This window comes from Danio rerio, chromosome 21 (assembly GCF_052040795.2).
Source record: "Danio rerio strain M-AB ecotype USA chromosome 21, GRCz13ab, whole genome shotgun sequence".
In the NCBI taxonomy this organism is placed as follows: Eukaryota; Metazoa; Chordata; class Actinopteri; order Cypriniformes; family Danionidae; genus Danio; species Danio rerio.
In genome coordinates this window covers 13203579-13231291 of record NC_141041.1, presented here as the reverse complement: position 1 = coordinate 13231291, position 27713 = coordinate 13203579, and the positions used below count along the sequence as shown (strand labels likewise).

Here is a 27713-nt window from a genome sequence, read left to right as displayed (position 1 = left end):
TTTGGTTCTGCGTGCATGGTAACCTCAGCATCCGTCGGTGTGACTATGCAGCAATCGAATCAATGGCATAGAAGTATATAGATGCTTTTTATTTGTTTTGGGGGGAATGGAGGAGGTAAAAGATGACAAGACGTACAAGGGGTTTGTAGATAGACTCACCCTCGGCATCACTCGAGTTCTGGGTGAGTGAATGCATGTCGTAGTGTGATAAATGCTAAATAAAATGATAATGATGTCTGCTTTTACGTGTATTTCTGGTTTAGTTTACCTTTTTAGAGGTTAAACCTTTTACAGTCTATGGTTAAAACTAGTGAACGTGTCCAGATTACCAACTAAAACCAATAAAGCAGTTCATGGAATGGATTAATATTAATATTTGCTTGTTGGATTGCTTTTAAAGCACTAATGCAAATCAGGTCAATTGTCAGTGCCCGAATATGTTATTTTTTATTTAGTGATTGATCTGATGTGTACATCTTGATTATTTAATAGCCCAAACGTGTATTATTTAATAAGACAGAGAAATGTCTTCAGAATCTTGCACACTACTTGTGTGTGCCTTGCATATGTATTGTCAAGACCACTTTCCCAACCCTGTTCCTAAAGGCACACCAACAGTACACATTTTCAACCTCCTCCTAATTAAACACATCTGAATCAACTCATCAGAACATTAGAAAAGATTCCAAAATCTTAAATTAATGGGTCAGATAAGGGTGACATGCAAAATATGTACTGTATGTTGGTCTGCCACCAGGAACAGGGTTGGGAAACACTGGTCTAGACTTTTTGACATGTGTAACTTTTTGGGAATTAGGCATGGGCCGGTATAAGATTCTGACATTATGATAACCTTGGATAAAATATCAAGGTATCACAGTTTTGTGATTACTGCTCTAAAATAAATTCTTTTTAAATGTCTAGGGGAAAAACAACATTTTTCCCCCTTTGAAAACAAAATATATATATATATTTTTTTTTAAAGATTTTAAATATTTTGGAACAGTAGACATGTTAGGCTAAATAATGAAAATGAGTCATTGACTTCTGTTTACGTTAGTTTCAAAAACACAGATTTCTTTACAATTTAAAACGGCATCTTTGGATATCTTTTCTGCTGGAGATACTGCTGTCCTAAAAAACAAAACAAAAAATGTAAATAAAAAATCTTACACATACCTTAGGAATGGTATTACAATATTATTACGGTATTATTACGGTATTATAATGGTTTCAACCTCTTTTACCTTTTACCTTGACTTTTGCAAACCGCGGTATACATTGAAAACGGTTATTGTCCCATGCCTATTTGGAACCACTATTAAATGAAGTTTTGTTGTCCTTTGGTGTGGTAGTGACTAGCTAACATGTAACATGTCCAGATTACCAGCGAAGACCAATAAATCACTTTATGGGATGGTTTAATATTAATATTTGCTTGTTGGATTTCTTTCAAAGCACTAATGCAAATCAGGTCAATTCAGTGCCCAATATACAGTTGCAGTCAAAATTATTAGCCCCCTGTTTATTTTTTTCCCCGATTTCTGTTTAACAGAGAGCAGATTTTTTTCAATAATAACTGTAATCAATAATTTTTATCTCTAATAACAGTTTTATTTTATCTTTGCCATGAAGAGACTTAATAATATTTGACTATTTTTCAAGACACTTCTATACAGCTTAAAGTGACATTTAAAGGCTTAACTAGGTTAATTAGGTTAACTAGGCAGATTAGTTTTGTAGTCTATCGAAAAAAATGATCCTAAAGGGGCTAATAATTTTGTCCTTAAAATGGTGTTTAAAAAAACTAAAAACTGTTTTTATTCTAGCTTAAATAAAACAAATAAGACTTTCTTCAGAAGAAAAAAAATAATTATCAGACATACTGTGAAAATTTCTTTGCTCTATTCACCTTATTCTTCACCGACGAGTGGGCGCTGCCATTTGAATCTTTTTGGCTTGAGACTTCCGGTCTCATTCACTTCCATTCATTTTTAGACATTAAAAACGGCTCGTTTTGCTGTTTGATGCTGCAAACTGATATTTCCTCATTATATTATTATACTTGGTCTGTATAGTCATGCAAACATTTGTTTGTAGAGCAAGTAGTTTGACAGTTTTTGCCGTTTATTATTCCTAGTCATTTCTCCCATAGGCGACTGAATCGGAAGTTCTAAGACAATCGCGGAAACAGACGCACTTCCGCATTTTAGAATAAGGTCAATTAAACATCATTTGGGAAATATTTAAAAAAAGAGAAAAAAACTCAAAGGTGGGCTAATAATTCTGACTTTAATTGTATGTTGTTGTTGTTTTTTTATTTGGTGATTTGTTTAATCTTTTTGCATGTTCATTATTTAATAATGCACAGAAATGTCTTCAGTATCTTGCACACTACTGTATGTTTATTTCACTGAAAACTTTTTGTGACATAAGCCTGTGATGTGCATTTGTTATTTTCTCAGAATTTTTTACATTTAACTTTATTGGAACCACTATTAAATTAGTTTTTGTTGTCTTTTGGTGTGGTAGCTAACATGTCCAGGGACCTCATGTACAAAGACTTGCGTTGAATTATTAGTAAAACATTGGGTACGGACAAAGCTGTAAATGTGTGTATGCAGTAAAAAGTTCAGATGTATGAAACTGCATACGTGGAATCCCACGCATATTTGTACATTAATGTGATTCCGAATTAATGTGAAACTTAACGCACGTGCACGAGCGCAAAACCCCTCCCTGCCTCCTCCCCCTAATAAATATGGTAATGACTCCACTTTGCCAAAACCAAGTGAAAAAGCAATGGCAAAAGCAAGCAAGAAGAGAAACTTCACAGAATGTGAATTGGAGGTGCTCCTATCGGAGGTGGACAGGAGAAAAGCAGTTTTTTGCAAGTTTGTCCTCCGTAATTAATTACAAAAGAAAAAAATAGAGTGGGAGAGATCAGCTGACGTGGTTAACGCAGTGGGGTCTGAACATTGCACTGTGAGTGAATTAAAAAAAGAAATGGTCCGATGTAAAGGTGCAGGTTAAAAGGAGAACATCGGCGCACTATTAAAGTGTGGACCGAACAGGCAGGGGAACAGGGGATGCTGAACGAACACCCTTTAAGTAAAGAGTTGCCTCAATTGTGGGCGACACTTTACTATCTGGTGTAGTATCCGTGTCTGTAGGAGACACAGATGTATTAGAGAAACACTTTGTTAGGGCGGTATAGCACCACCCCTCCGCTCTTATCAAGGCAGTGCCACCGGCAATTCAGCTGCCCAATCGCCCGCTCTACAACTGACCGAGTGCCTGCCACCTTGGAGCCTCATCCCAACCATGCTGTTTGTGAGGATGAATTAATGATGGGTTGACCAAGGCCACCATACAATATTTGTTAAGCGCATTTGAGCATCAAATATTATTTGCACATTTATTGAATGTAAATGTTTCACATATGCAAATTCGTCTTCAGATGGTGCCTTTATAGCGATGAACGTGCAGTTGATCGCTCCAATTACATTGGGAAAACCGACGATTGCTGCAAATTGCGCTTTAATGTTTGGCTGGTCAACTGCATGGTACGGAAACCTTATATACCTGCTGCTAGATATGTGGATGATCCCGTCCCATACAGCTGGCATTGCACGGCTCAAAGATACTTTGTAGTGTGCAATTTAACATAATTGCCTCTAGGAGTCGCCAATGGAAATAAAACAAACACACACAAGAAATATACTTACGCCAGGCATGAAGTTGACGTGGATCAATGCACATTCTCATGTTAATTTCATCATTAGCAAATCTAAATGCGATAACATGTCCAGATTACCAGCTAAAACTATAAAAGCAGTTTATGGGATGGATTCATATTAATATGCTTGTTGGATCGCTTCAAAGCACTAACGCGAATCAGGTCAATTGTTCTTGCACAAATATATGTTGTTATTTTTTTGATTTGGTGATTGATTTGATGATTTTGCATATGCATAAACATGCATTATTTAATAATGCACAGAAATGTTTTCACAATCTTGCACACTACTTGTAACCACGGGGAGTAACACCACAACAGAAGGTAGGATCCAATATGCAGGTTTATTCACAGTCAGGCAAGCATGGGTCAATACGGAAGCAAATAGGTGTGTGAGGACAATCCAGAATCGTAGTCAATTTAACAAGCAAGTGGTCGAAAGACAGGCGGCAGACAAGGATAACTAAATAAACAAGGCTAGGTTCAAAACACAGGAAAACAAGACAAGGAAAACGCGTTGTAATGCTACTTTACAGTTAACAAGACTCTGCAAACTGAAGGAGTGAATGTGTGGCTTAAATAGTGTGTGTTAATCAGTCTCTGAAAGTCCTCAAGTGTGCGAATGTAATTAAGCTAAATGAGGAAGCAGGTGTGTGGGCGAAGAGCATGTATGAAGTTGAAGTCCATTTACAAACACATTTGTAGTTCTGTGAGTGAGAATGTTTTCCAGCGGCCTCTGGTGGTTAGAGATCGCTGGTGAATGTGACACTACTTGTGCGTGCCTTATATATTTATTGTCTAGACCAGTGGATACCAAAGTGGGTGCCACTTGATGATTTTTAAATGTCAAAAAAAAAACATTTTAACTATTATAATTACCTTATTTTATCCATTTTAACCCACATAACATATAAAATAGTCATTATTAGTTGCATAATAAACAACAACATGCAAATGAATCTTGATTTCCCCGCCTATACTCAGTGGAGAAAGTGATCAAATGAGTGTTTGCTTGTATCTCTTTGTGGCGCTTTGTGAGATGCCGTTGTGATGTTAATTTTTAACCGGACATTGAAGCCCGGTTTTCTGTCTTCCTGTCTGGCTTGGAGCTTGGTAGGGAGGTTTGGTGCCTTTTATTTGTTATTTGCCTTTTTTAATTATTTTTTTCATAGGATTGTGTGTTTATGTTACAATAACAACAAAGAAATAGTGTCAGGCATTTCATTTAGGCATTTCGGGCACCTTTATGGCAATCAAATGCATAAAAAATAAATACAGGCCCCAACTGAACATTGAGGATGATCTCTGAGTGGAGGTCTCCAAAAATTAAACCAAGCAAAGGCTTGTGCTGAAAACATTGTGCCCACCAGTCTCATGAGGTGAGGTTAATATTTAGAAAAAATAAAAAATTAAATCACCATAAAAATTATATGATTATTAGACTGTTGAAATTGTTTGTGTTGTCAATATGCCCGTGTTTATATAGGCCTTATTGTGTGCACAATGTTGGTATATTTATAACCACCTCAGAGGAATTTTGGGGGCCGTTAGTTTGGGAACTCATAGTCTGAACAGGTGCTTCCCAACTCTGTTTCTGAAGGCACACCGACAGTATACATTATTAACCTCTTCCTAATTAAACACACCTGAATCAAGTCTTTAGAATATTAGAAGAGAATCCAAAACCTCAAATGAATGGGTCAGATAAGGCAGACATCCAAAGTATGTACTGTTGGTGTGCCTCCAGGAACAGGGTTGGGAAACATAGACCGTATGTATTTATAAATTGACATAGTCTTTGTAAAGTTTGTCATTGTATTTTGCACATCTAGAGGCAGCACCTAATATGTTTACTTATTATAGCACATGTGCTGCTGGTGATATTACAATAAAAGTGATCTGATTTGATTATTCCTTGGCTTATATTCCATCTGATAGAGAATCTCCCTGGTGTGCTGGATGTACGGTTTGTAGAGAAAGCCCCTGCAGAAAAGAGATGCCTTCTCTCCTGGGAGCAGGTATGGAGGTACTTTTGTATCACTGTGCATAATTTCGAATCAGAGATCTGACGAGAGTACAGCATGTGTACATCAGCTGTTTTTTTCTTTTTGTTCTCCAGAAAAACAACTGCGCTTTGCCGGAAGATCTCCGAGATTTTTATCTCACAACAGATGGCTTCATGCTTGCCTGGAACTCCAAGTTGGAAAGTGAGCAGCTTAAACATCACTTGAATATGGAAGATTGTCTCTGACACACACATACAGGCTAAAACTTTCTCATGATTCCAAATACATATAAGCAAGTAAGAAAGTAAAGGTATATTTGTATAGCACCTTTCCTAGACATTAAGTCACAAAGTGCTTTACAATAAGAGAAAACCAGAAAACAGGTAAAAGAACACATATCAATAAAAGAAAACATATTAAAATTATTTTTTTCCTTTTCTTTTATACATAGAAGTAAAATATCTTTTACCTAATATTATAATTTATTTGTATTTTAATTTAATATTATTAATATTTTTTAGAGTACAAAAACATATATGTGTGCGACAGTTTTTTGTTTTTGTTTATTTTTTGTCTAAAAAAATTACGACTCTATTTTCACAATTCAGGTGGTATTTCTTGCAATTTGGTTTTTAATTAGCAGAATTTTGAATTTGCATCTCAGTTCTGAAATTTTCCCTTCAGAATTGCAAGTTTATAGGCTTCCTTGGATTTTTTTTTTTGTTTGTTTGTCAGACAATTCAGATTTTACATGGCACATTTAAAAAAAATTTGTCTTTCAGAATTTCAACTTTATTTTTGCAATTGTGAGTTTATAGTTTCTCACACTTTTGATTCAAAATTAAAAGTTTATATCTCACAAAAAACATTTTCTTGGAATTTAGAAATTTTAACTCACACCTCTATTACTTTATATCTCATTAAAATCCAAATTATGAGGTTTATTCTCACAGTTGCAAGGAAGAAGTAGTCATCTTTTGTCGATCATTAATCATGGTTTGAATAAACTATAATGAAGCCTAAATGTAGCCCTATAACCTGATCAGTGATTCCATAAGCTTTTACTCTAAAAATCAATGTTTTGTGTCCTACAGATGAAGTGGTTCCAGTGGGTTGCATGATGATCAACAACGTTGCTCAATTACGCCCTCTGATTCAGTCAAATGTATATTGCCTCCCCAATGCACCAACCTTAGCTGATCTCGACTTTGACGATGACATAGACGGTGAGACTTTATTACATCTCTAAGCACTTTAAGAGTGCAGCATCATTTTGTTGCATTTGTTTCAGTTCAGTAAATTAGTACATAATTTGTATACAGTATATGGGTTGTTGATATGATGTTGCATTTTCACTGTCACACTGGACAAAATTGAATTTAATAAGCATTGTCATTATTTAAAATGCAAAAATAAAAGTGTCCAATAGTGTGACTGTCTCAAGCGTAGATCAATAAATGACAGCTCTTATAAATTAAAAAGTCATAAAATTGTTTATAAACACATCAGACCTAGACCTCATTTTTTATAAATGGCAATAATTTTTTATCCATATAGTTTTTACATTTTGTCACTAAAAACCATGTCCTCTGGTGTGACATTACATGCTCATTTTACACCGGCTTTTCCACTAAAAACTTTCATTAGCTGAAGGACCCCATTCAAAATCATGTGACTAAAGCCCCCTGTGAAGCCTATGAAGTTTTGTTTTCTCAGAACTTTTTGAAACCACGACTATTAAATTGTGTTGTCCTTTGGTGCAACCCCCTATTTATTAACAAACTCCAACAAGTCTCATTAATCATGGTGAAAAAAATTCATAATTGTATATAAAACAAATAGCTTTATATCAAAATAAGTGTCAAACAACGAAGCTAAATCCCTCTCATGCCATTTATATATTATTATATTAAGAGTTATTTTTGATTAATTGTGCTACGTCACACCATAGGACATTTTTATAACACAGTTTAATAAAAAAAAATTCTAAACTATTTGTCAATTACCCATATACAATTTTTTATTGTACCTTTTTTCTATCTTTAGGATCAGACGGCCCAGAAAAGCCTCATTTTGATTTGCGCAGTCGCATCTTTGAGCTGGACTCCTGCAATGGTAATGGCAAAGTTTGCCTTGTTTACAAGAGCTGCTCTCCAGGTGATTATGCATCCCACGCTTAATCTAGAAAGATAGCATACAAAAAGGTTTATATGATTTTAATCTACCATCTGGCTGTGTGTGTGTCTGCTGTAGGTGTAATGGCCCAGCAGTGTGAGGTGTGGTTCTTGGACCGATCACTTTTCTGGCACTATCTCACCCCCTCCTTCACTGCCTACTACCGGCTTATGATCACTCATCTGGGGCTGCCAGAGTGGCAATATAATTTCACTCCGTATGGCCCCAGCCCACAAGCTAAGGTCAGCATTATTTATTCACGTCCACCTCATCAGAATCCCGGAATCCAATCAGAATTATTATAATTATTTTTTTTTACTGTACAACACAAAATGTCACTGAAGTTGGCAGACATATTCTGGATGAATTAATCAGAAGAACGACCATTCACATAATTAGTCAGCCATATTGATTAGTGTCTAAATATTAAAGTGGAAGTGAAGCAGTCAATCTAGATTACATTAAACTGGAAATCAATTTACAAAATAATGAAAATACTTATATATATAACAAACTCGATGTAATCATTTTGAAGACAAGGGCATGTTTTACTATAGCTTTTACAAGTGCATACAGTGCATCTGGAAAGAATTGATATCGCTTCACTTTTCCACGTATTTTTATTTTACAGCCTTATTCTAAAATAGATTAAATTCCTTTATTTCCTCAATTCTACACACAATACACCATAATGACATGTGAAAAAAGAGTTTTAAATTGTTGCAAATTTGTTAAAAATAAAATAACCTGGAAAAAAAACAAAAATCACACATACAGTACATAAAGGCTAATTTATACTTCTGCGTCAAATGCACGCATATGCAACAGCGTTGACGCATAGCCCTTCGGTGTGGCCTTCGGCGTCACTGACGTGCACCTCTCAAAAAATGCAATGACGCGTAGCGCAAGCTCTGTGATTGGTCGGCTTGGTAGCGCTGACGAGTCTGGGCGGGACAGAGAGCCGCGCGAATGGTGCGAGCTGGGCGTGAGCCCAATGGAGCGATTGTTTACAAGTTTAGAGTCCCGTGAAGGAGTTCCGGATGGAAAGTTTTGTTTTGTGTTTACCTCATAGTTAAAGTTGTTGCACGTCCGCCGGTTCCTGCCTCAAAATGAGCGAGTTTGAGCCACTTGTACATCCATGAAGTGTTTAGGAAAAGCAAAACAGCAGCGAAGAAACTCGACACAGAGGAACATTAACACCTCACTGCCAACTAACATTTCGGAAATGTATTGCAGACCAACAGAGACAGCGCGCAGAAGTATAAATGCACAGCTACGTGCGTTGCCTGCGCTGATGGTTGCGCCGGTCACTTGACTCAGAAGTATAAACCAGGCTTAAGAATTCACAGCCTTTGCCGTGAAGCTCTAAATTGAGCTCAGGTACATTCTGTTTCCACTGATCATTCTTGAGATGTTTCAGCACCTTTGTTGGAGTTCACCTGTGGTAAATTCAGTTGATTGGAAATTATTTGAAAAGGCATACACCTGTCTATATAAGGTCCCAGGTTTGACAGTGCATGTCAAAGCACAAACCAAGCATAAAGACAAAGGAATTGTCTGTAGACCTCCGAGGCAGGATTGTCTTCTGGCACAAGGCTGGAGAAGGTTACAGAAAAAACTTCTGCTGCTCTGAAAGTTTCAATGAGCACAGTAACTTCCATCATTCATAAGTGGAAGATGTTTGGAACCACCAGGACTCTTCCTAGAGCTGGCCGGCCATCTAAGCTGAGTCATCGGGGGAGAAGGGCCTTAGTCAGGGAAGTGATCAATAACCCGATGGTCACTCTGTCTGAGCTCCAGCGTTCTTCTGTGGAAAAAGGAGAACCTTACAGAAGGACAACCATCTGTGCAGCAATCTGCAATCAGGCCTGTATGGTAGAGTGGCCAGACAGAAGCCACCCCCTGCCTGGAAATTGCCAAAAGGCATCTGAAAGATTCTCAAACCATAAGAAAGAAAATTCTCTGCTTTAATGAGACTAAAATTGAACTCTTTGGAGTGAATGCCAGGCGTTACATTTGGAGAAAACCAGGTACCGCTAATCACCAGGCTAATACCATCTTTACAGTGAAGCATGGTGGTGGCAGCAACATGATGTGAGGATGTTTTTCAGCAGCAGGAACTGAAAGACTTGTCAGGATAGAGGGAAAGATGAATGCAGCAGTGCACAGAGACATCCTGAATGAAAACCTGCTTCAGAGTGCTCTTGACCTCATTCTGTGGCGACGGCTCATCTTCCAGCAGTACAATGACCCAAAGCATACAGCCAAAATATCAATGTAGTGACTTCACAACAACTTGATAAATGTTTTTGAGTGGCCCAGCTTGAGCCCAGACCTAAATCCTATTGAACATCTCTGGAAAGATCTGAAAATGGCTGTACACCGTCACTTCCCGTCCATCCTGATAAAGCTTGAAAGATACTGCAAAGAGGAATGGTTCAAGAATTCCCAAAGACAGGTGTGCCAAGCTTGTGGCATCATATTCAAAAAGACTTGAGGCTGTAATTGCTGCCAAAGGTGCATCAACAAAGTATTGAGCAAAGGCTGTGAATACATATGTACATGTGACTTTTCAGGTTTTTTAATATTAATAAATTTGCAATGAATGTAAAAAAAAAAAATTCTTTTTTCACATTGTCATTATGGGGTATTGTGTGTAGAAGTTTGAGGAAATAAATGCATTTAATCCATTTTAGAATAAGGCTGTAATTAAAAAAAATATGTTATGAATATGAACACTTTCCAGATGCACTGTATTCTGTGTGTATGAGTTACACTTTTTTATACTGTACACATCCTGAAGGTTGTGATGTTTTCAGCATCTGCCGTGTCATTATGTGAAGATGTGAACACATTCACTTAATTTCCAGAGCTTGCTTAATTTCCAGAGTAGAGATTCCTGCTTTTAAAGCACTACTTCATGAAGCCTTATAATCTTTATGAATATTTTGTTTCAAACAGATGTTCAAAGTTTGAATAAAAATTGGCAAGGTCATGTGATTTCAGTAAATATTGTTGCACCATTTCTGTTCTGAAACATTTCAGTATTTGTAATCACATTATTCATGCAGGTTCACTCAGATGAGTTTATAAAAAGTTTTAAAAGTTGGTTTAATAGGATATTTGTAAAACAAAAAAAGTATCATTTTAGTTGAGTCCCTAGCTGTCCTGTTAACCGGCCCACGATAAAACAAAATGACACAACATCAAAACATGACCTCTCTGTGCAGACATTTTAAATATGGACCTATCGCATGCTTTTTTAAATGTCTAATTATCTTGTTTAATCCCGCTCTTTCGCAGCACCGTACGATAGAATTCCGCATGCTCAAACTCTACTGTGACCGTGCAATAACATTTGAAAAGGCCCATTTTAACGAGACTTTTGTAAAACAGAGTATCATTTAAGTTAAAAGTCTCATGTTGTGCGGTTTAGCAAAGCCCACAAAAGAACAAACAGAAAAAAAATTTAAAAATATATAAATGAGGCATATTATGTTGACATTTAATATTTAATGAAAGTAGATGATAAACTTGGTGCATATGATAGGTTGTACTTTCAAAGCCTGTTTTAATCAGTTTTGCTGAGATTTTGTTGCTTTTACATGGTTTTAACCAGCAGGTGTCCCTGATGAGGTGTTTCAAATGCTTTGAAACAGTGAATCATTTGCAGATGCGAAGCAATTGGTTTATTGATTTATGTGAATCGCAATCTGAAAGTTAATTCATTAGAGTTTTACTGCTTTATTTGAACATGAATGTGTCATCATTATGAACACAAAGAGTGTAAAGCAATTTATGAACATTCACAATGAACAAACATCGTTTAACTTGAAGAAATAGATTAATGCTGAACTGTAGAATGCACTTCACAGTGTAGCACTAACAATTATATACATTTATCATTCATTTTAACAAGAATAAAATGTATTTCTTATTCCTTCTTTAAAAAAGTCCTAATTTCCTTCATAAAGGAGTGTTGTTTAACAGTAGTGTATGTTCATAGTTTCAGTTTGTAATCAAACCTAATCCCTAAATCCTGCATTGGTTTTATTTTGATGCAGCAATGGGCCGCTCTTTACCAGCCCCTGACCTTTCACAGTGACCCCCATCTCGATACATCCAGTGAGCCTTTTCTGAACAAACTGGACCCAACAAAGGCATTTCGTGGCAAAGCCAAGCCACCCACTCCAAAAAAGAAGCAGCCAGCACAGGTGCCAGCGAGCGGTACGGGCACAGCCAAAGGACAAGGGCTCTCCGGGAGACACAGTGTAGCCAAACGATGACCCAGTGTAATGCTGACTCTTCTTTTGCCTCACACTAGCAATTTAGCTTCACTTAAGCTAATCAGTCGATGTCCAAAAAAGTCTATGTCTGTCTGTGTACAATATTTATTAAAGATGATGGACATACTTGAGTTTTGAGATTCTTCACTAGCTTATTACTTTAAAAGGAGTGGCACCAAAGTCTTTTTAAAACATAGGTCTCAAACTCAAGTTCCGCACATTTTTGCTTTAACCCTAATCAAACATAGCTAATCCAACTAATGAAGGTGTTCCTGACTTTTTAAATACCTTGATTATTTGGATCAGCGGTGTTTGATGGAGTTGGAGCAAAACTGTGCAGAGCTGCGGCCCTCCAAGGATTGAGTTTGAGACCTATGCTTTAAAAGAAAGTCTGTTCACTCGATGGCCATTTTTGCAAGCCCTCCGGGCATCTCATCCAAGTCCTATTTAAATGAATGGGGGAATCCTAAAATCTCCCAAACTGTTTGCTGAACATATTAACCCTTGTGTGCTGTTTGAGATGTTTTCATCCACTCTGAGGTGATTTTGAGTCTTAATTTGGCAGCAACATTCTCTGTTACTCAGCAAATTTAAATAATTTTTTGTGACAATTCTTATTTTGATAAAAATTAGGAAAATGCGTTAAAAGTTTTCAAAAATTCAACAATACACTCTAGGAAAATTTGCTACCCTTTCATTATGTTTGTGACTGTGTTATGTTTGTGACTGTTCTCCAATGTCTTCTATAATGATACAAATTTTTGATTGCAAAGCCATGACACCAAATGATCATGCATTCTTGATTGTTGCTGTTTTTCCCAGCTGGAAAAAGGTCAAAATTGTCATTTTTACTGTTAATCATCAGTTGAAGTGCAAAAAAAAAAAAAAGTTTAGTTTCTGGCTTAAAATTATTTAGTTATATAGTGAGTATAGTGCGCATGTGCGAGAGAGACCTTCTCGCACTTACCTTAACCTCCTAGGGCTTTAGTAGCCACATACGCAGACAGCACATTTTAGCTCTTAAGTGGCTATTTAAAATACTTTGAATGTTTTATATTTTGTTACAGACATACAGTGTCATCCTGCAACTGTTTTGCAGCATATTAAATGTCCCAAACACTATTTTTAACTGTCCAAAATGGGGGGGGGGTGTTGTTTTACTCTGATAGTCAAAACATGTTCAAAAAGTTTCTATGTTGTATATGCATTACAAAACAGTCTGAAAAAGGGTTTTTATGTCAATTCAGACCACCAGTACATATATGGACATCATTTTTCTATAAAAAGTACATCATATCAAAAGATTGTACTTAGGTTTTATTCTAATTAGGTTCCAATAAGCCCAAAAAGCAAAGAGAAATAAAAAATGCATGTAAAAAACACTTTTGGCCTTAAGAGGGTAATATGTTTGACAAAATAAAAAATAAGCAGCTCAGCTTTTAGAACAAAGTAAGGCCCAATCCCATTTCTACACATTCCTGTTTCCCCTCATTTTGCACATTTCTGTGAAGGGGTAGGGGTGTGCCAATTCTCGTTAGCTTGAAGGCGTAGTGCTGAGGGGGAGGGGGTAGATAGCCCTTTAAACTGAGATTTTTCTGGACCACACTCAAAACCAAAAGGTACAAAAATTCCCAGAATACACCATCTACTACGGCAATAGCTGCATCAGGAAGTAAGGAGATCCACAATTTTTTTGTTCTTATTATGAATTTTTACAACAAAAAAGCACGTTTTAATATATTCTTAACCGCGTTCAAGCTTTACAGTCATGCTTAAAAAAAACACTACAATAAAAACTACTAAATTTCACGAGCTATAATCCATAATAACTCCTGTACAGCAGTCCCACAACATTCTGACACTCATTGACACTCAAATACCCTGTCAGAAAAGTCTAGTGGCTGAGAATGAACTTTTTACTGTGTCTGCTATAGTGTTAATGTTGTTTTTGGTGTGTTTACATAGATTAATATGGTCACTGTGTAAATACACAGTACAGTTACGATCTTATTGCCACATTAGATTGTCATGATAAAATAACATATACCTTCAGTGATTTCCTGAAAATAAGTACAAAAAAATAACACAACTGGTATAACTACAGCAGTCGCCATCATCTGAGAGACTGCGATGACATATGATGATGTGTGCAGGTGCTGTAGTGCTGTCCCATTTCTTAGGGGTAAAGTTGGAAGCCCTTCCCCTTCACACTCCGTTTTAAGGGGAAGGGGTACCAAAATAGAATTGGGATTGGGCCGAAGTGTATTTATGCACATACACAGTAATTAGTTGTTTTACTCCATAGAACTCCTTATAAAAGTCAGAAACTTTATTTGCACAGGCCTATCTAAAGGTTTATTAGTGCCAACTGATAATCGACAGTAAAAAAAAAAAAAAAGTTCTACCTCTTACCAACAGGAAAAAACACAGACAACCATGAACACATGATTATTTGGTGTCATGGCTTTGCATTCAAAAATTTGTTGTTATAAAAAGAAGTCAATGGGGCAAAAACAGCCCCGAACATGCCAAAATGGTAGTACATTTGAACAATACAAAAGGGTTAAAACAAACATCTCAAACCAGCTACAGCATCTCAAGTGACTGGTCACATTACTTTTGTTGCTAATGCTCCAATTATAATTTTTTCAGTGATTATGCATGAAATAATATTGTCTTTCACAACACTAAGCTCCTTTTTGGCCTTTTCAGCAGTTGCCTATACAAAGGCTAGCACAAAAGAAGCAGAAGCTGGAGGACAGACTGGTGGACATCTTTGGAAAGACACGATGTGTGATAGGATGTTGTGTTTAAGTCTCTCTGGCATTTCTGCTTTCAGATGCAGCACAGGCACACAGTAGTAAAATGACAGAGTTTGTTCAGCTCCTCTGCTGAAGATTCACCCGTCTGTAAAGATTAACTAGAGCATTTCAATGTGATGTCATTGGCCCATTGAACATTTCCTGCTTGTTGTCAAACTATTTCGTAACAAGAGGCAGATCAATGATAACTTCATGTTAAAACACCTGCCATAGGGTTATTTATCAATATGTGGAGCTTTTTTAATTTCCCTGAAGCTAAAGAAATTACAAATCCAGTACAGGAATTACGTTAGCACCATTGCTATTGTTTACATCCCTCAAAATGATGTACACTGTAAAAAAATGTTGGGTTCTACACAATTCCTTCATGTTGTCCCAACACAAATTGGTTAACTTCATCGTTTTTACAAATTAAGTGGATAAAACATAAAATTAAGTCATCTCCCAAAAACTTAAGGTTGGTTCAACTCATTAAATAAGCAGTTTGAACAAGCAGCAAAAGTAAATTGAGTGCAGGTTATTCTGGTGGGAAGACAGGACTTCCTTCTCTAGAGCGAGTGTATTGCACTTTTTCCCTATTTATAAGTATAGGATGTGGACCACAGTTGTTTTTCTAGTCTTTTTCGACATCAGGAATGCCCAATCTTGGCCCTGAAGGGTCAAGGCCCTGCAAAGTTTAGTTCCAACCCCAAATAGACACACCTGAACCAGTTAATCAAGCTCTTTCTAGGTATAGTAGAAACTTTCAGGCAGGTGTGTTGAAGAAAGTTGAAGTTAAACTATGCACCAGCTCTCAAGGACTGTGTTTGGACACCCCTGTTCAACATCCACAACTGTGAAATGCACAACTCGACAACATGTTTTGTTGCTTGCGAATATTCCAGCTTTTCCCAGTGGAAATGTCACTTTACTTCATTGCTTCCTTCATTTATTTGGGTTTTTACCTGGTAATGGACTCACACAGGTATCTCAATTCTGCCGTTCTTGCACTTGTCCAGAGGAATGCATTCAGGATCTACTGCTGGCCGTGTTATAGTGCTTTTAAGATCAGGGTGGTGTAGTTCTACAAGTGCTTTGTAGATTAAAGCCCCTAAAACTCCTCCAATAAAAGGAGCCACCAAGGGTACCCACCACCAGCAATTGCCTGCCCTGGGAAGAAGTTGAAACGACAGTATAAATTTCATCCAATTATGTCATACATTAAAATCAATATCTTTAACAAATGTGAGACAAACAATCAAATAAATAACAGCAATGTATCTTCACATTTTTGTTTTTAGATAATTATTACGATCATAACTGGTGTTTTTAAAAAGTACAAATGAAATCAAAACTAACCACATGATTTGGTTAGCTCGCGTTGCCAGTTTTGTGGTGAACAATTCAGCTGTGCATGTCATTAAGAAAAAAAATTATTTGCTCTTGCAATATAAAACTAAATTCTGAAAATGCACTTCCTGTTTGTTTTTAATTCTCAGATTACATCTGTCTGAGGTTTTGGGCGTGGCTAACATACTTAACCACGCCCCTCCAACTGTCAGTTTTGACAACAAACAGAAATGGTGAGAAGAAGTCTGTTGGGTGTAACAACTCTCCCTAAACCCTTTTCCCGATCTTTCTGAATGAAATGCCTACCTTACTACATCCAATCAGCTCGTAGTAGAAAAAATTAAGCCACGCCCACTGTTTTCACATTTAATAATCTGTTTGTCTAGATGTTTTTACATAACAGTAATAATTGTAATAAAATCTTTTTTTTTTATTTTATAATTCATGCGTAATACTCAGTTTTAAAAAAGCATGTTAAATTATTAAAACTTGTAAAAACATTAGAAAGATGTTCAACAATAAAAATGAATTATTTAAATTGGCTTTGTTTAATATTCATTCACCTGAAAACCTCTGTGCCCCATCCTGCCATGAGTGTGAAGAGCCGTGGCCCCAGGTCCCGTGTGGGATTGATGGCGTAACCGCTGTTGCTCCCCATAGAGACGCCGATGAGCATCACTAGAAGCCCCACACCGACGGCTTCACCTCCAGACACCAGCGGCTGGTTCCTTTGGTCTGACAGAGCCATCAGACACAACAACAGCAGGCCCGTGCCAGCAACCTGTCACAAACATTACCACATTGTCAAACTTCTCTCTCTGGGCATGGGCAAGGCTTGTTGTTGATCTGTAAGTTTTTGCATGCTTGATTTGTTCAGTGTTTATGTAACAAATTTGATGTTCTTTTAACCCCCTCGTGATAAACGTTTAATTTCTAGTTTTATATATTATAATTTTAATGACTCAATATTCATTCTAAAATCCAAAGTTTTAATTCTTAAAAATCATCTAAAATTGGGTAAGGCTGAACAATATTTTTACTTAGGAGTGTAAAGGCACTTTAACAAGGAACAACAAATAACTTGACTTTTAGTTGATCATTAGTATCAGAAGTGGCTCATATAAAAAGGCAAAGGCCTCTAGATTGTGCTTATTTTACCAAAATTAAATATGATCATGCCTTGATTTTTAATTATTTAATAAGGACAGTAAGGTCTGGCTTTGCTTAGACAAAACTCTTGTCACTTAACAGAAATAATGTGCAGTATAGAATATAAAGTCATTGTTAAGATGAAAAAGAATGAATATTGTGTATGACTCCCATGAGCTTGGAGGACTGCATCCATACATCTCTGCATTGACTCAAATAACTTAATAATAAAGTCATGTGGAATGGCAAGGAACACGTTCTTGTAGGACTCCCAGAGATCAATCATTAAGGGCCTATGGGCGTATTATGTACAGTTGCCTTGAACTGGGCTAAAGCACGCTTGTCCCCCCTCCTGACTCCCCCGACAGCTCGAACTCACAAAACATTCGGGCCTGGGCACGCTTACGTCTTCGATGAAGCGCTGGTCAGAAGCGCTCTCGCTCAGCACAGTGGAGAAGTCTTTAGTTATATTGTTTTAGTGGTTTGATATGCAGTGACACACAGTCAAATATTTCACTGAACAGATCAGCCAATTTTGACGCTCATAAAGAGTCATAAAGTCCTCGGGCTGCAGGAATTAGGAAGTTTGCTGAAGGCGAAGCTGTGGTGCAGTGAAGGGTTTGCATCTTCAGTAAATGACTGGAGTTTGCGTTCACTGTACAGTAAGAATGATTAATAAATCCATATGAAACTTTAAGTCCTTAAAGTCACGTCTCGCTTTCAGTCGCGTTTGAGCTCACACACAAGCGTACCCCACCAAAGCCCAAGTGAACCGCACTCAGGCACACCTCTTCCAACTGGGCCAGGGCCGGCCAAGTGAACAGTGCCTGAGCCCGATTCAGTGCACTCACACTTCTCAAACGATCCAGGAAACGGGCCTGGGCACGGTTTGGATACCATAGTGCGAGTAGGCCCTATGCCATCCGAACCGTGTGAAAAATGTGAAAACTAAAGTGCATTTTACAGTATATGTTTGCACACAGCTTTTAATTGCATTTTTGATTATTAAAAGGCATTTTCTTACATAAAAATGATATTCAGTTTCAGATCATTTCTTAATTGTTATCATCATCATAATCAAGGTTACCATTAGCTCACTCTTATACAGAGGTACAAAGAGGACGACAACAAAGAGGATGAAACCTGTCGTCCAACAGGTTCAGTCATGGACCAAGGACTAAGTGGAATGGCATGAGGGCATATTTTAAGTGTACAAACTGTGACATGTTTTTCGATAATTATAATTGTTAAAATGATTCTACGCTGATGAATGACATGATTACTAGTTTGTTTTTGTTTGCTTTTTGCTGAGCAAAATTGATTTAAAATATCAGAATATTTGAGTAATAAACCCTGGATTTATAAAAATAAATTAAAAACAAAAAATTAATTTATATAAAGATATAGATATAAAAGTCCATCCCCAGATGCAACCAACATTAGGAGATGAGCAAATAATAATAAAATGTCCCAATGAGATTGTACAAATTCATACATTCATTTATTTATTCAATCATTCTCCTTTAACTTAGTTCCTTATTTATAAAGGGGTCGACACAGCAGAATGAACCGCAGTGGATGCTCTTCCAATGTGTAAAATGTGTTCATAGAGAAATTTATTGTAAAATATTGGACACACAGACACACAAACACAAAGTTCAAAATGGAAAATTCTAAATATATCAGAAGCTTAACACGGTTTGTTGTTCTCATGACATTTTTTTGTGACAAACTGACACGGCAGAACATCTTGTGCTCAGTCTCAAAGATTTTTTTGGTGATGGAATATACACAATTGTCATTCCAGTACCTAAAACGCCTCAGGCTAGAACTTCAAAAAAATCTGACGCCCAATTACAAAAACATTTTTCTATTTTAAAATTACATAGAGTGAAGAACAAGCAGTGCAAATTATTGCCTCTGTGGATCCACTTCAGTAGTTAGTTGATCTCTATGAATAGATTTTAAAGACAAACAAAAATAAAATAAAACAAACAACAACAGAACAAAGAAAGGGCCCTATCGTACACCCGACGCAATAAGACGCACAACATGTTCGCCCCAACATAGCAAATCCATTTGCACCACTTTGTGGACTCATGGGTGTTTCGGTCTAGAAAAGAGGTGTGTAAAGGTGCATTGTTGACGCTGTTATTTTGAGGAACTAAAATAGACTGAGCAATAGACCAGCTGAAAGGCAGTCTACAGTCCAGCACACAGCGTGTTAGTTGTGCGCCTCACTTACACATTGCATAAAATGTGCAGAATGTACAGCAATACAAAAATATCTTTACAAATGAAAAATAATTAAATGAATGAAATATTACAAACATTATTTTCCACATAAATATAAAACCACTACCTCCATGCCTTCATCTCTGGGGGGCTTTTTCAGTTTATTCGTGACAATTTGCTTGTGTATAATGTTATTATAAATCAGCAGTATTATTTATTTTATGCATATTTATATATGTTTTATTAAAGAAACAAGTTAACACAAGCTTAGATTTGTCCACCTGTCAAGTTTTGGACCATATGGGGCATAGCATGTGTATTTGGATATAACTCCACACTTTGTTATTATTGTTAATTTATTCGTTTGTTGAAATTTAGAAGTAGTAGTAGTTAAAACAAATCTTTGCGCTTGACAAACAAAATTAATTATGTAGGTTAATGGATGTCTGTGCTTAGCCTACAACACTGTTACCTGATCCACAAAAGAGAGAAAGAGAAAGTGAAAGTAAAGGCCGAATGGAGGAGACTCGTTCTTTTTCCCCTCAAACTGCAGATGATCCGTTTAACTGTTCTCTTGCTAGTGTAGTGTTCAGTTTTTCCGTTTACAAAGTCCACCATGTAAATAGCAAATGTGCCATGGTGCTACATACGCAACCGACTCTTAAAGGGAATGGGAGATGAGACTCTGATTGTTTTTTTTCTCAAAACGCACCCATAACTTATTAGGAGAACAACACACTTTCATCAATAAAATTCAGTGTAACAGGGATGATGACAGACAAAAGAAGGTATTTTGGGAAATACTGGTAAGCCGACTAGCCCCTTTCACACATGCAGAATTTTACTGAAAATTATTGGCAGTTTTCCGGAAAGGGATCATGTGTGAACAGGCCCTTTTTGAAAATACCGGTAAATTCATTCTGGCATTTTTCCGGAAAGAGAAGTTGTACCATTACCACTAATTTACCAGAATGCTGCTTTGTCTAAATGCAGAGGGAAAATTGCCAGAAAAAGAGCACGTTTAACTTCACACATTTATATTTTTACTTTACGTATAACTTTAACATTTTAATACGTTAATCGGGTTTCAACTACAACATTAAACTTGACTTTTTAATCATTAATTTTTTACAGTTTTGTCTTTATTTGTAGCCTAGCCTGGCTTCCTTATAGTTGATGGTATTAACTGATATTTAAATGTATTTAATTTACAGACAGAGAAACATAATACTTAGTAACTGATTTACAAAATAAAAAAGGACAAAAAAAGGGAATGTGCATTTATTTTCCCCCCTGCTGTACTGAAAAAACAAACCATAAATGACCAAACCACTGTTTTCACTGCATTTATATTCATTCAGAAATACCTGATCAAAGAATCCAGTGTAGACTGAGATATAGGGTGCTGGATATGTGGCGAAGATCCCAGCTGTTGCTTTGGGTCCGGACACAGTCAAATTACCCCCGCAGAAATGATTTATGGCATCTATAAAAAGCAGAACAAATGCTAGCAAAGAAACCTTGTGCCAATTTGTTTGACCTACTCCAACATTTAAAACAAACTTAGTATTTACTCACCATAATAAAGTGAAAAAATGGTCCCGGCGGCAAGGAATGAACCCAGAAACTGAGCGAAAACATACAGCGGCAGCATCTTCCAGCGCAATCGGCCAAACACGCACATTGTGAATGAAACAGCTGCGTTCATATGAGCTCCTGTGTTGTTGAGTGAAAAAAAAGTCCACTTAAAGTGAGTCAATTCACTCGGCGGCCATCTTTGAAACATTTCTCTAACATCCAAATGCATCTCTTTGAATACAGCAAGTTCTGTACGGCCCACAAAGCTTACAGATAAATTTCATATTTCAAAACAAGTTAAATTCAGTGACAACAGAGTTTAAATAGCATCAAAAAGCTCATTTTTTTCAGTCATGAGTGCGAATCTGAGTATGTTGCCTGTTTATATAGCAGCCAGTTTCAAAATGGCAGCCGCAGTGACTTTACTAATGAATGATTGGCTTTTTAAATTAAGGAGGTGAAGCATATTCATCATTTTGGTTGTTATACTTTCTCCAATTGAAGTCTTGGGTTAAACATATTCTGTTAGCATTGAAAACAGCATTGAGCTGGTGTTTGGAGTCGATCTGGAGAATCTCACCTGACACTTTTCCACCAACATGCACACCCATAGCCACTGCCAGCCCAAAGCCTATATTAATGCTGAGATATTCACCAAAATAACCTTCTCCTGTAACCACTTGTGCAACAGTGCCAAGGCCAAACACCTGAAAAACAAAAATTGACTGTCAGAGAATGTAAATAATGATAGACGATGTGCAGTCACACTGTAAAAAAATAAAATAAAGAAAGTCCCTCTATAGGCCCTTACTATCACGGCCTCCCAATTACCTCCATCCACCAAATTGGCTCCATCACTGTCTCTCCACTCCACCAATAGCTGTTGTGTAGTGAGCACACTTGCGCCGTTGTCCTGTGGCAGCCGTTGCATACTCCAATTGGATGCTGCACCCCCCCCCCCCTGAATTTTCGTCAAAAAGAAGTTGTACATTACCAGATTATTGCTGGAATTCAGTTTTTGGTTAAATTACACTGCAAATTGATTGCAGAAATGTTTAAAGCAATATAACTGTTTCACTGTACGAAAAGGATTATTGATAGAAAAGGAAAGGGAATGTACATTTATGACAAAAAGTCCTAATAACAAATGGTTCTTACTTTAATTTTAATCAGTTAATCAGGTTCCAACTAAATATTTTTAGTTATAAAAAGTTTAACTTTGGCGACGCAGTGGCGCAGTAGGTAGAGCTGTCGCCTCACAGCAAGAGAGAGTCGCAGGTTCGAGCCTCGGCTGGGTCAGTTGGCATTTCAGTGTGAAGTTTGCATGTTCTTCCTGTGTTCGCGTGGGTTACCTCCGGGTAGTCTGGTTTCCCCCACAGTCCAAAATGCAGGTAAATTGGGTAGGCTAAATTGTCTGTAGTGTGTGTGTGTGTGTGTGTGTGTGTGTGTGTTTCCCGGAGATGGGTTGCGGCTGGAAGGGCAACGTGTTGGATAAGTTGGCGGTTCATTCCTCTGAGGCAACCCCGGATTAATAAAGGGACTAAGCTGAAAAGAAAATGAATGAATGAAAGTATAACTTGATATTTTTAGTCATTCTGACTGAGATGAGAAGACTACAACTAAAAATATAGGCAGCATTTAAGCATAAGATTTATTGTTTACAGTGCAGTTACTGCTACATCCAATAATAAACAAATGAATGATGGGTAGATATGAAATGTACTGCTCATAGAAGATAGAAACCATTTGGTATTTTCTTATAATCCATTTTTTAAAACAAAACAAAAAAAAGTCTTTTAATACTGTTGCAGAAACACTGTAAAAATTATATGACCAATTAGTCCTGACAGCACATGTTTTAGTTCATTGTAACTTATTAAACTAAGTTAATCATGTTCTAACTTTATTTTATAAAGTTACACAAGTTTTAAGTCAGATTAACAGAAGTTCAGTGGACTCATAAGTTATTTTGATTCAGCTTAAAATTAAGGCAACCAGGATTTTTTTATAGTGTAGTGTTGTCAGGTAAAAATAAAATGTTTGCATAAACATAATAACACTGGTATACAGCATATCACACACATCGTTAATATACATAAGATGTGTATGTGTGTGTGTGTGTGTGTGTGTACTGTATACTATAAGATTCCAGCAGCAAAACTGCCAGAAAATACTGTAAATAATAGGCACAATAAACTACAGTAATTTACTGTAATTATTTTTCTTCCATTAAAACACTAGAGTTTTATCTAGAATTTAAGATTTTCTGTATTTTCTTGAGCGTTCAATATCAAGTAGTCGGCAGTATAGTGTAAAGTAATAAATTACAAATACTCAAACTACTGTATTGGGTTTTTCTCAAAATTTTAATTTACTAAGTAGTTTTAAAAAGGTGCACTTTTACTTTTTTACTGATGAATCAGTACTTTTTCTCCACTATTCATAACTTTTAATAGACAGAATTCCTATGCGCAGCCTTAGGCTGTAGAGCAGTGGTGGGCCGGTGTCCTGCACAGTTTAGCTCCAACCCTATTCAAACAGACCTCCCTATAGAGTTCAAGTGATCTTGAAGACACTGATTAGTTTGTTCAGGTGTGTTTGACTAGTGTTGGAACAAAACTCTGCAGGGACACCGGCCCTCGAGGATCAAGTTTGCCCATCCCTGCTGTAGAGGGTCCGGTTCGGGACCACAGGATTTCATCTCTGTTATTCGCAGATGTTGTTGTTCTGTTGGCTTCATCGAACATGGACCTTCAGCATGCACTGGAGTGGTTTGTTGCCGAGTGTGACGCAGCTGGGATGAGAATCAGCACCTCCATGTCCAAGGCCATGGTGCTCCACCGGAAAAAGGTTGGAGGAAAATCCTTACCCCAGGTGGAGTAGTTCAAGTATCTTGGGGATTTGTTCTCGAGTGAAGGAAGGATAGAGAGTGAGATTAACAGGCGGATCGGTGCAGCGGCAGCAGTAGTGTGGTCAATGTATTGGTTAATTGTGGTAAAGGAGGAGCTGAGCCGAAAGGCAAAGCTCTCGATTTACCGGTCAATCTATGTTTCTACTCTCACAAGGACAAAATCTCAGATACAAGCGGCAGAAGTAATTTTCCTTTGCAGGGTGGCAGGGTTCACCCTGAAAAGCTCTGAGTAGAGCCGCTGCTTCTCCACATCGAGAGATGTCAGCTGAGGTGGCTCAGTCATCTGTCTCAGATGTCTCCTGAATGCCTATCTAGGGAGGTGTTCCAGGCATTTCCCACCAAGGCTGGCCTGCATGCCCCAGACGATTCCCCAGAAGCGTCTGGGGAGAGGGGAGTCTGGGATCCTCTCCTAAGTCTGCTGCCTCCATGACCCGAACGGACGGACAGACGGAAATAAAAATCCTATACTGAACAACTTCAATACATGGGCGGTTTAAAAAAAAAGGGGGGGGGGATCATAGGGAGCATTAAAAGTATCCAAGAAGATGTCCAATACCTTAAGACTGTTATGCATGTCACTAATGAGAATATGATGGATGTTTGTTTACTGTATGATGACTGAAATCACCAAATAGCATTAAACATTAACTAAATGCACTACAGAATGTTACGTTTTCACACAAATTGCATGTAAATGCATCAACCTTTCACAGCGTAATACTCACTACTCTGGAGCATTTTTTAAAAGGGATACTTTTTACTCATACTTTGAGGGATACTGAGGTACTTTTACTCTACATACACAACATTTTTGGGCAAGTAATGGTACTTTCACTCGAGTATGATTTTTTTTAGTACTATTTCCACCACTGGTAGTCAGTGACAGAAACAATGTTTTAGAATTTGGCAGTATGTCAAGCAAATCTTTCTAAAAATAGCACTTATAGCACATGGTCTGACCCATTCAGTCTCATCCTGCAAGCTGTGGCCATATTATACACAACAAAACAATGACAAGCACTCAATCATCTTCTGAAAACAACATGAATGAATGAACAGCGACAATAGAACAAATCATCAGTAAAACACTCATTCAGTTTTAAACCAGCAATGCATTGCCAGTAAATTAGCCTCTATTAAATAACAGTGAATTCATACAAAAGAAACAAGCTCTTACCATCATGATGAATGTGCAGAGGCTTTCTGCCAAAGCCACTCGAATGTATTCATTCTTGATCTTCAACATGGATCCAACATTTGGAGCCATGCGGCCTTGAATGCTGCCATCTTCCATTATGCTGACTTCCTGTTTCACTTCCTTTTCTGCACTAGACTCTTCTCTCCCAGCTTGATCATTCAGACTCTTTGAATAGTTGCACTGGTGTGAATTGAACTATTGTGTTTTGTCAGCCATGGCTATTTATATGAAGACTTTGCACCTCCCCTTTACACACACATGTGCCCCTAAGTAACATGTGATTTTCAGAGGCAACAGGAAACACACTGCAGTATCACGAGTTGGTCAAACTTTCAAATGCTCCATCAGTATCCATTACAGATAAGATAAGCACTATTTCATATGTATGTGAACTTGACAGTAAGCATTAATTATTATTCGCTTGCTTTTTAAGTGTAACTTTGATTTTACACATGCAGTTTTTCTAGGAAACATTTTGTTTTGGATTTGATTAATGAATAATCAAATAATTAAATAAGTAATTAATCAGGCTTGTACTGTTCTTTGTACTCTGTACGTTCCCACAAAGCATATACACCTGATGTTTGTGCTTGTTGAAAAGATAGCTTATCTCTTGCTGATTTGTATTGAAGAATGGAGGATTAGTGGTGAAAAATAAACACACACACACACACACACACACACACAACCTGAATTATTTACCCGTTTATTTTTTACCTTAATTTCTGTTTAACTGAGAGCAGATTTTGTCAACACATTTCTAAACATAATAGTTTTAATAACTCATTTCTAATAACTGATTTATTTGATCTTTTCCATGATGACAGTACATAATATTTTACTAGATATTTTTCAAGACACTTCTATGCAGCTTAAAGTGACATTTAAAGACATGTAAAGTAGGTTGACTAGGCAGGTTAGGGTAATTAGGCAAGTTATTGTATAACAATGGTTTGTTCTGTAGACTATCGAATAATATATTGCTCAAAGGGGCTAATAATTTTGACCTTAAAATGGTTTTTAAAAAATTTGAAACTGCTTTTATTCTGGGCAAAATAAAGCAAATAAGATTTTCTCACGAAGAAAAAATATTATCAAACATACTGTGAAAATTTCTCTGTTAAACATCATTTAAGAAATATTTTTAAAAGAAAAACTAATTCAATGGGGTCTAATAATTCTGACCTTAACTGTATTATACAATGAAATTAATTCAATTTACTGAAAGTTTATTCTACTCATTTAAAAAAAAAGTTTTGAACTTGGTGTTGAAGGTAATGAGTTCATCTCAGGTTATAAGTTACCTCATAACTTCAACTACTCAAATAGATTAGTTTTTTAACTGAAGTGTTTTTAAGCAAAAGGTTTCCTCTAATGCAGGGGTGTCAAACTAAATTCCTGGAGGGCCGAAGCCCTGCACAGTTTAGTTTCAACCCTGCTCCAACACACTTACCTGTAGGTTTCAAACAAGCCTGAAGGACTCAATTAGTTTGATCAGGTGTGTTTAATTAGGGTTGGAACTAAACTGTGCAGAGCTGCGGCCCTTTTGGAACTGAGTTTGACACCTGTGCCCTAATGGTTTGAGTTGCCTTAACTTATTGGGTTTTACAGTACTCAGTCTGTTTAAGCACCTGGAGGAAACCCACACCAACACAGGGAGAACATGCAAACTCCACACAAAAATGCTATCTGGCCCAGCCATGGCTCGAACCAGTGACCTTCTTGTCGTGAGGTGATTGTGCTACCCACTGAGCCACCTTGACACCCTACCAAAAGACGACAAAACGTAATAATTGTATAATGGTTCAAAAAAGTTAAATATGTGTAAAATTCTGAACAAATTCTCAACAAATCTCGATTATTTTTATAGAACTGCCGATTTAAAAATTTGCAAATAGTGTCAAACCAGAGGACATGGTTTTCAATAGTAGAAAAACAAAGTTCCTATGTTTTAGAAACAAATAAATGAAAAATAATTGCAATTTACCAAAATGGCTACTTAAACAATTATACAATGTAAAACCCAACAGTCAGCTTTATCAAATTAAATAAGTGTAGTTAACTCAAAATTGACTGAAAGCTAATTCTACTCATTTGAAAAGAGTATTGAACTCAGTGTTGAAGGTAATGAGTTAATTAAATGCCTCAACTTAAATGGAGTAAGTTACTAGATTATTCATTGATTCATTCTTTTTTTTTTTTTTTTTTTGGCTTAGTCCCTTTATTAATCCGAGGTCGCCACAGCAGAATGAACTGCCAAATGCAGCGAATGCCCTTCCAGCCGC

At 37.0% G+C, this 27713-nt stretch overlaps 2 protein-coding genes and 1 long non-coding RNA gene across 12 annotated transcripts; 2 read left to right on the top strand and 1 right to left on the bottom strand.

Annotated features, from left to right (window-relative positions):
- The first annotated feature begins 17 nt into the window (after positions 1 to 17).
- On the top strand, positions 18 to 12332 carry tpgs2 (tubulin polyglutamylase complex subunit 2). Of its 4 annotated transcripts, none has more exons than NM_001002208.1 (7): positions 18 to 182; positions 5678 to 5757; positions 5859 to 5946; positions 6840 to 6971; positions 7792 to 7902; positions 7999 to 8162; positions 11985 to 12332. In NM_001002208.1, exons 1-7 carry the CDS (start codon positions 107 to 109, stop codon positions 12204 to 12206), a joined length of 873 nt encoding a protein of 290 aa, NP_001002208.1. In that variant the 5' UTR covers positions 18 to 106; the 3' UTR covers positions 12207 to 12332. The 4 variants fall into 4 exon arrangements, with proteins under 4 accessions (NP_001002208.1, XP_087155624.1, XP_087155622.1 ...); XM_087299498.1 differs by having other exon boundaries at positions 27 to 182; positions 5678 to 5765; XM_087299496.1 differs by lacking the exon at positions 18 to 182 and adding an exon at positions 5381 to 5510 and having other exon boundaries at positions 5678 to 5765.
- Positions 11969 to 25625, bottom strand: aqp7 (aquaporin 7). Of its 7 annotated transcripts, none has more exons than XR_015519481.1 (8): positions 22672 to 25625; positions 22151 to 22264; positions 21900 to 22026; positions 21320 to 21457; positions 21109 to 21227; positions 16921 to 17138; positions 14736 to 16177; positions 11969 to 14670 (listed from the first exon to the last, which is right to left on the bottom strand). XR_015519481.1 is itself a non-coding variant. In XM_087299279.1 (7 exons), the coding sequence occupies exons 1-7, from the start codon at positions 22825 to 22827 to the stop codon at positions 15985 to 15987; spliced, it is 1065 nt and encodes a 354-aa protein (XP_087155405.1). In that variant the 5' UTR covers positions 22828 to 25625; the 3' UTR covers positions 11969 to 15984. The 7 variants fall into 7 exon arrangements, 4 of the variants coding, with proteins under 4 accessions (XP_087155405.1, XP_087155407.1, XP_087155406.1 ...); XR_015519483.1 differs by lacking the exon at positions 22151 to 22264 and having other exon boundaries at positions 13509 to 14670; positions 14736 to 15113; positions 15973 to 16177; positions 25408 to 25625; XR_015519482.1 differs by lacking the exon at positions 22151 to 22264 and having other exon boundaries at positions 25408 to 25625.
- LOC147831856 (uncharacterized) lies at positions 18945 to 21458 on the top strand. Its single transcript, XR_015520120.1, has 2 exons — positions 18945 to 20127; positions 20198 to 21458. It is a non-coding gene; the product is annotated as an uncharacterized LOC147831856 (long non-coding RNA).
- Positions 25626 to 27713: the final 2088 nt, after the last annotated feature.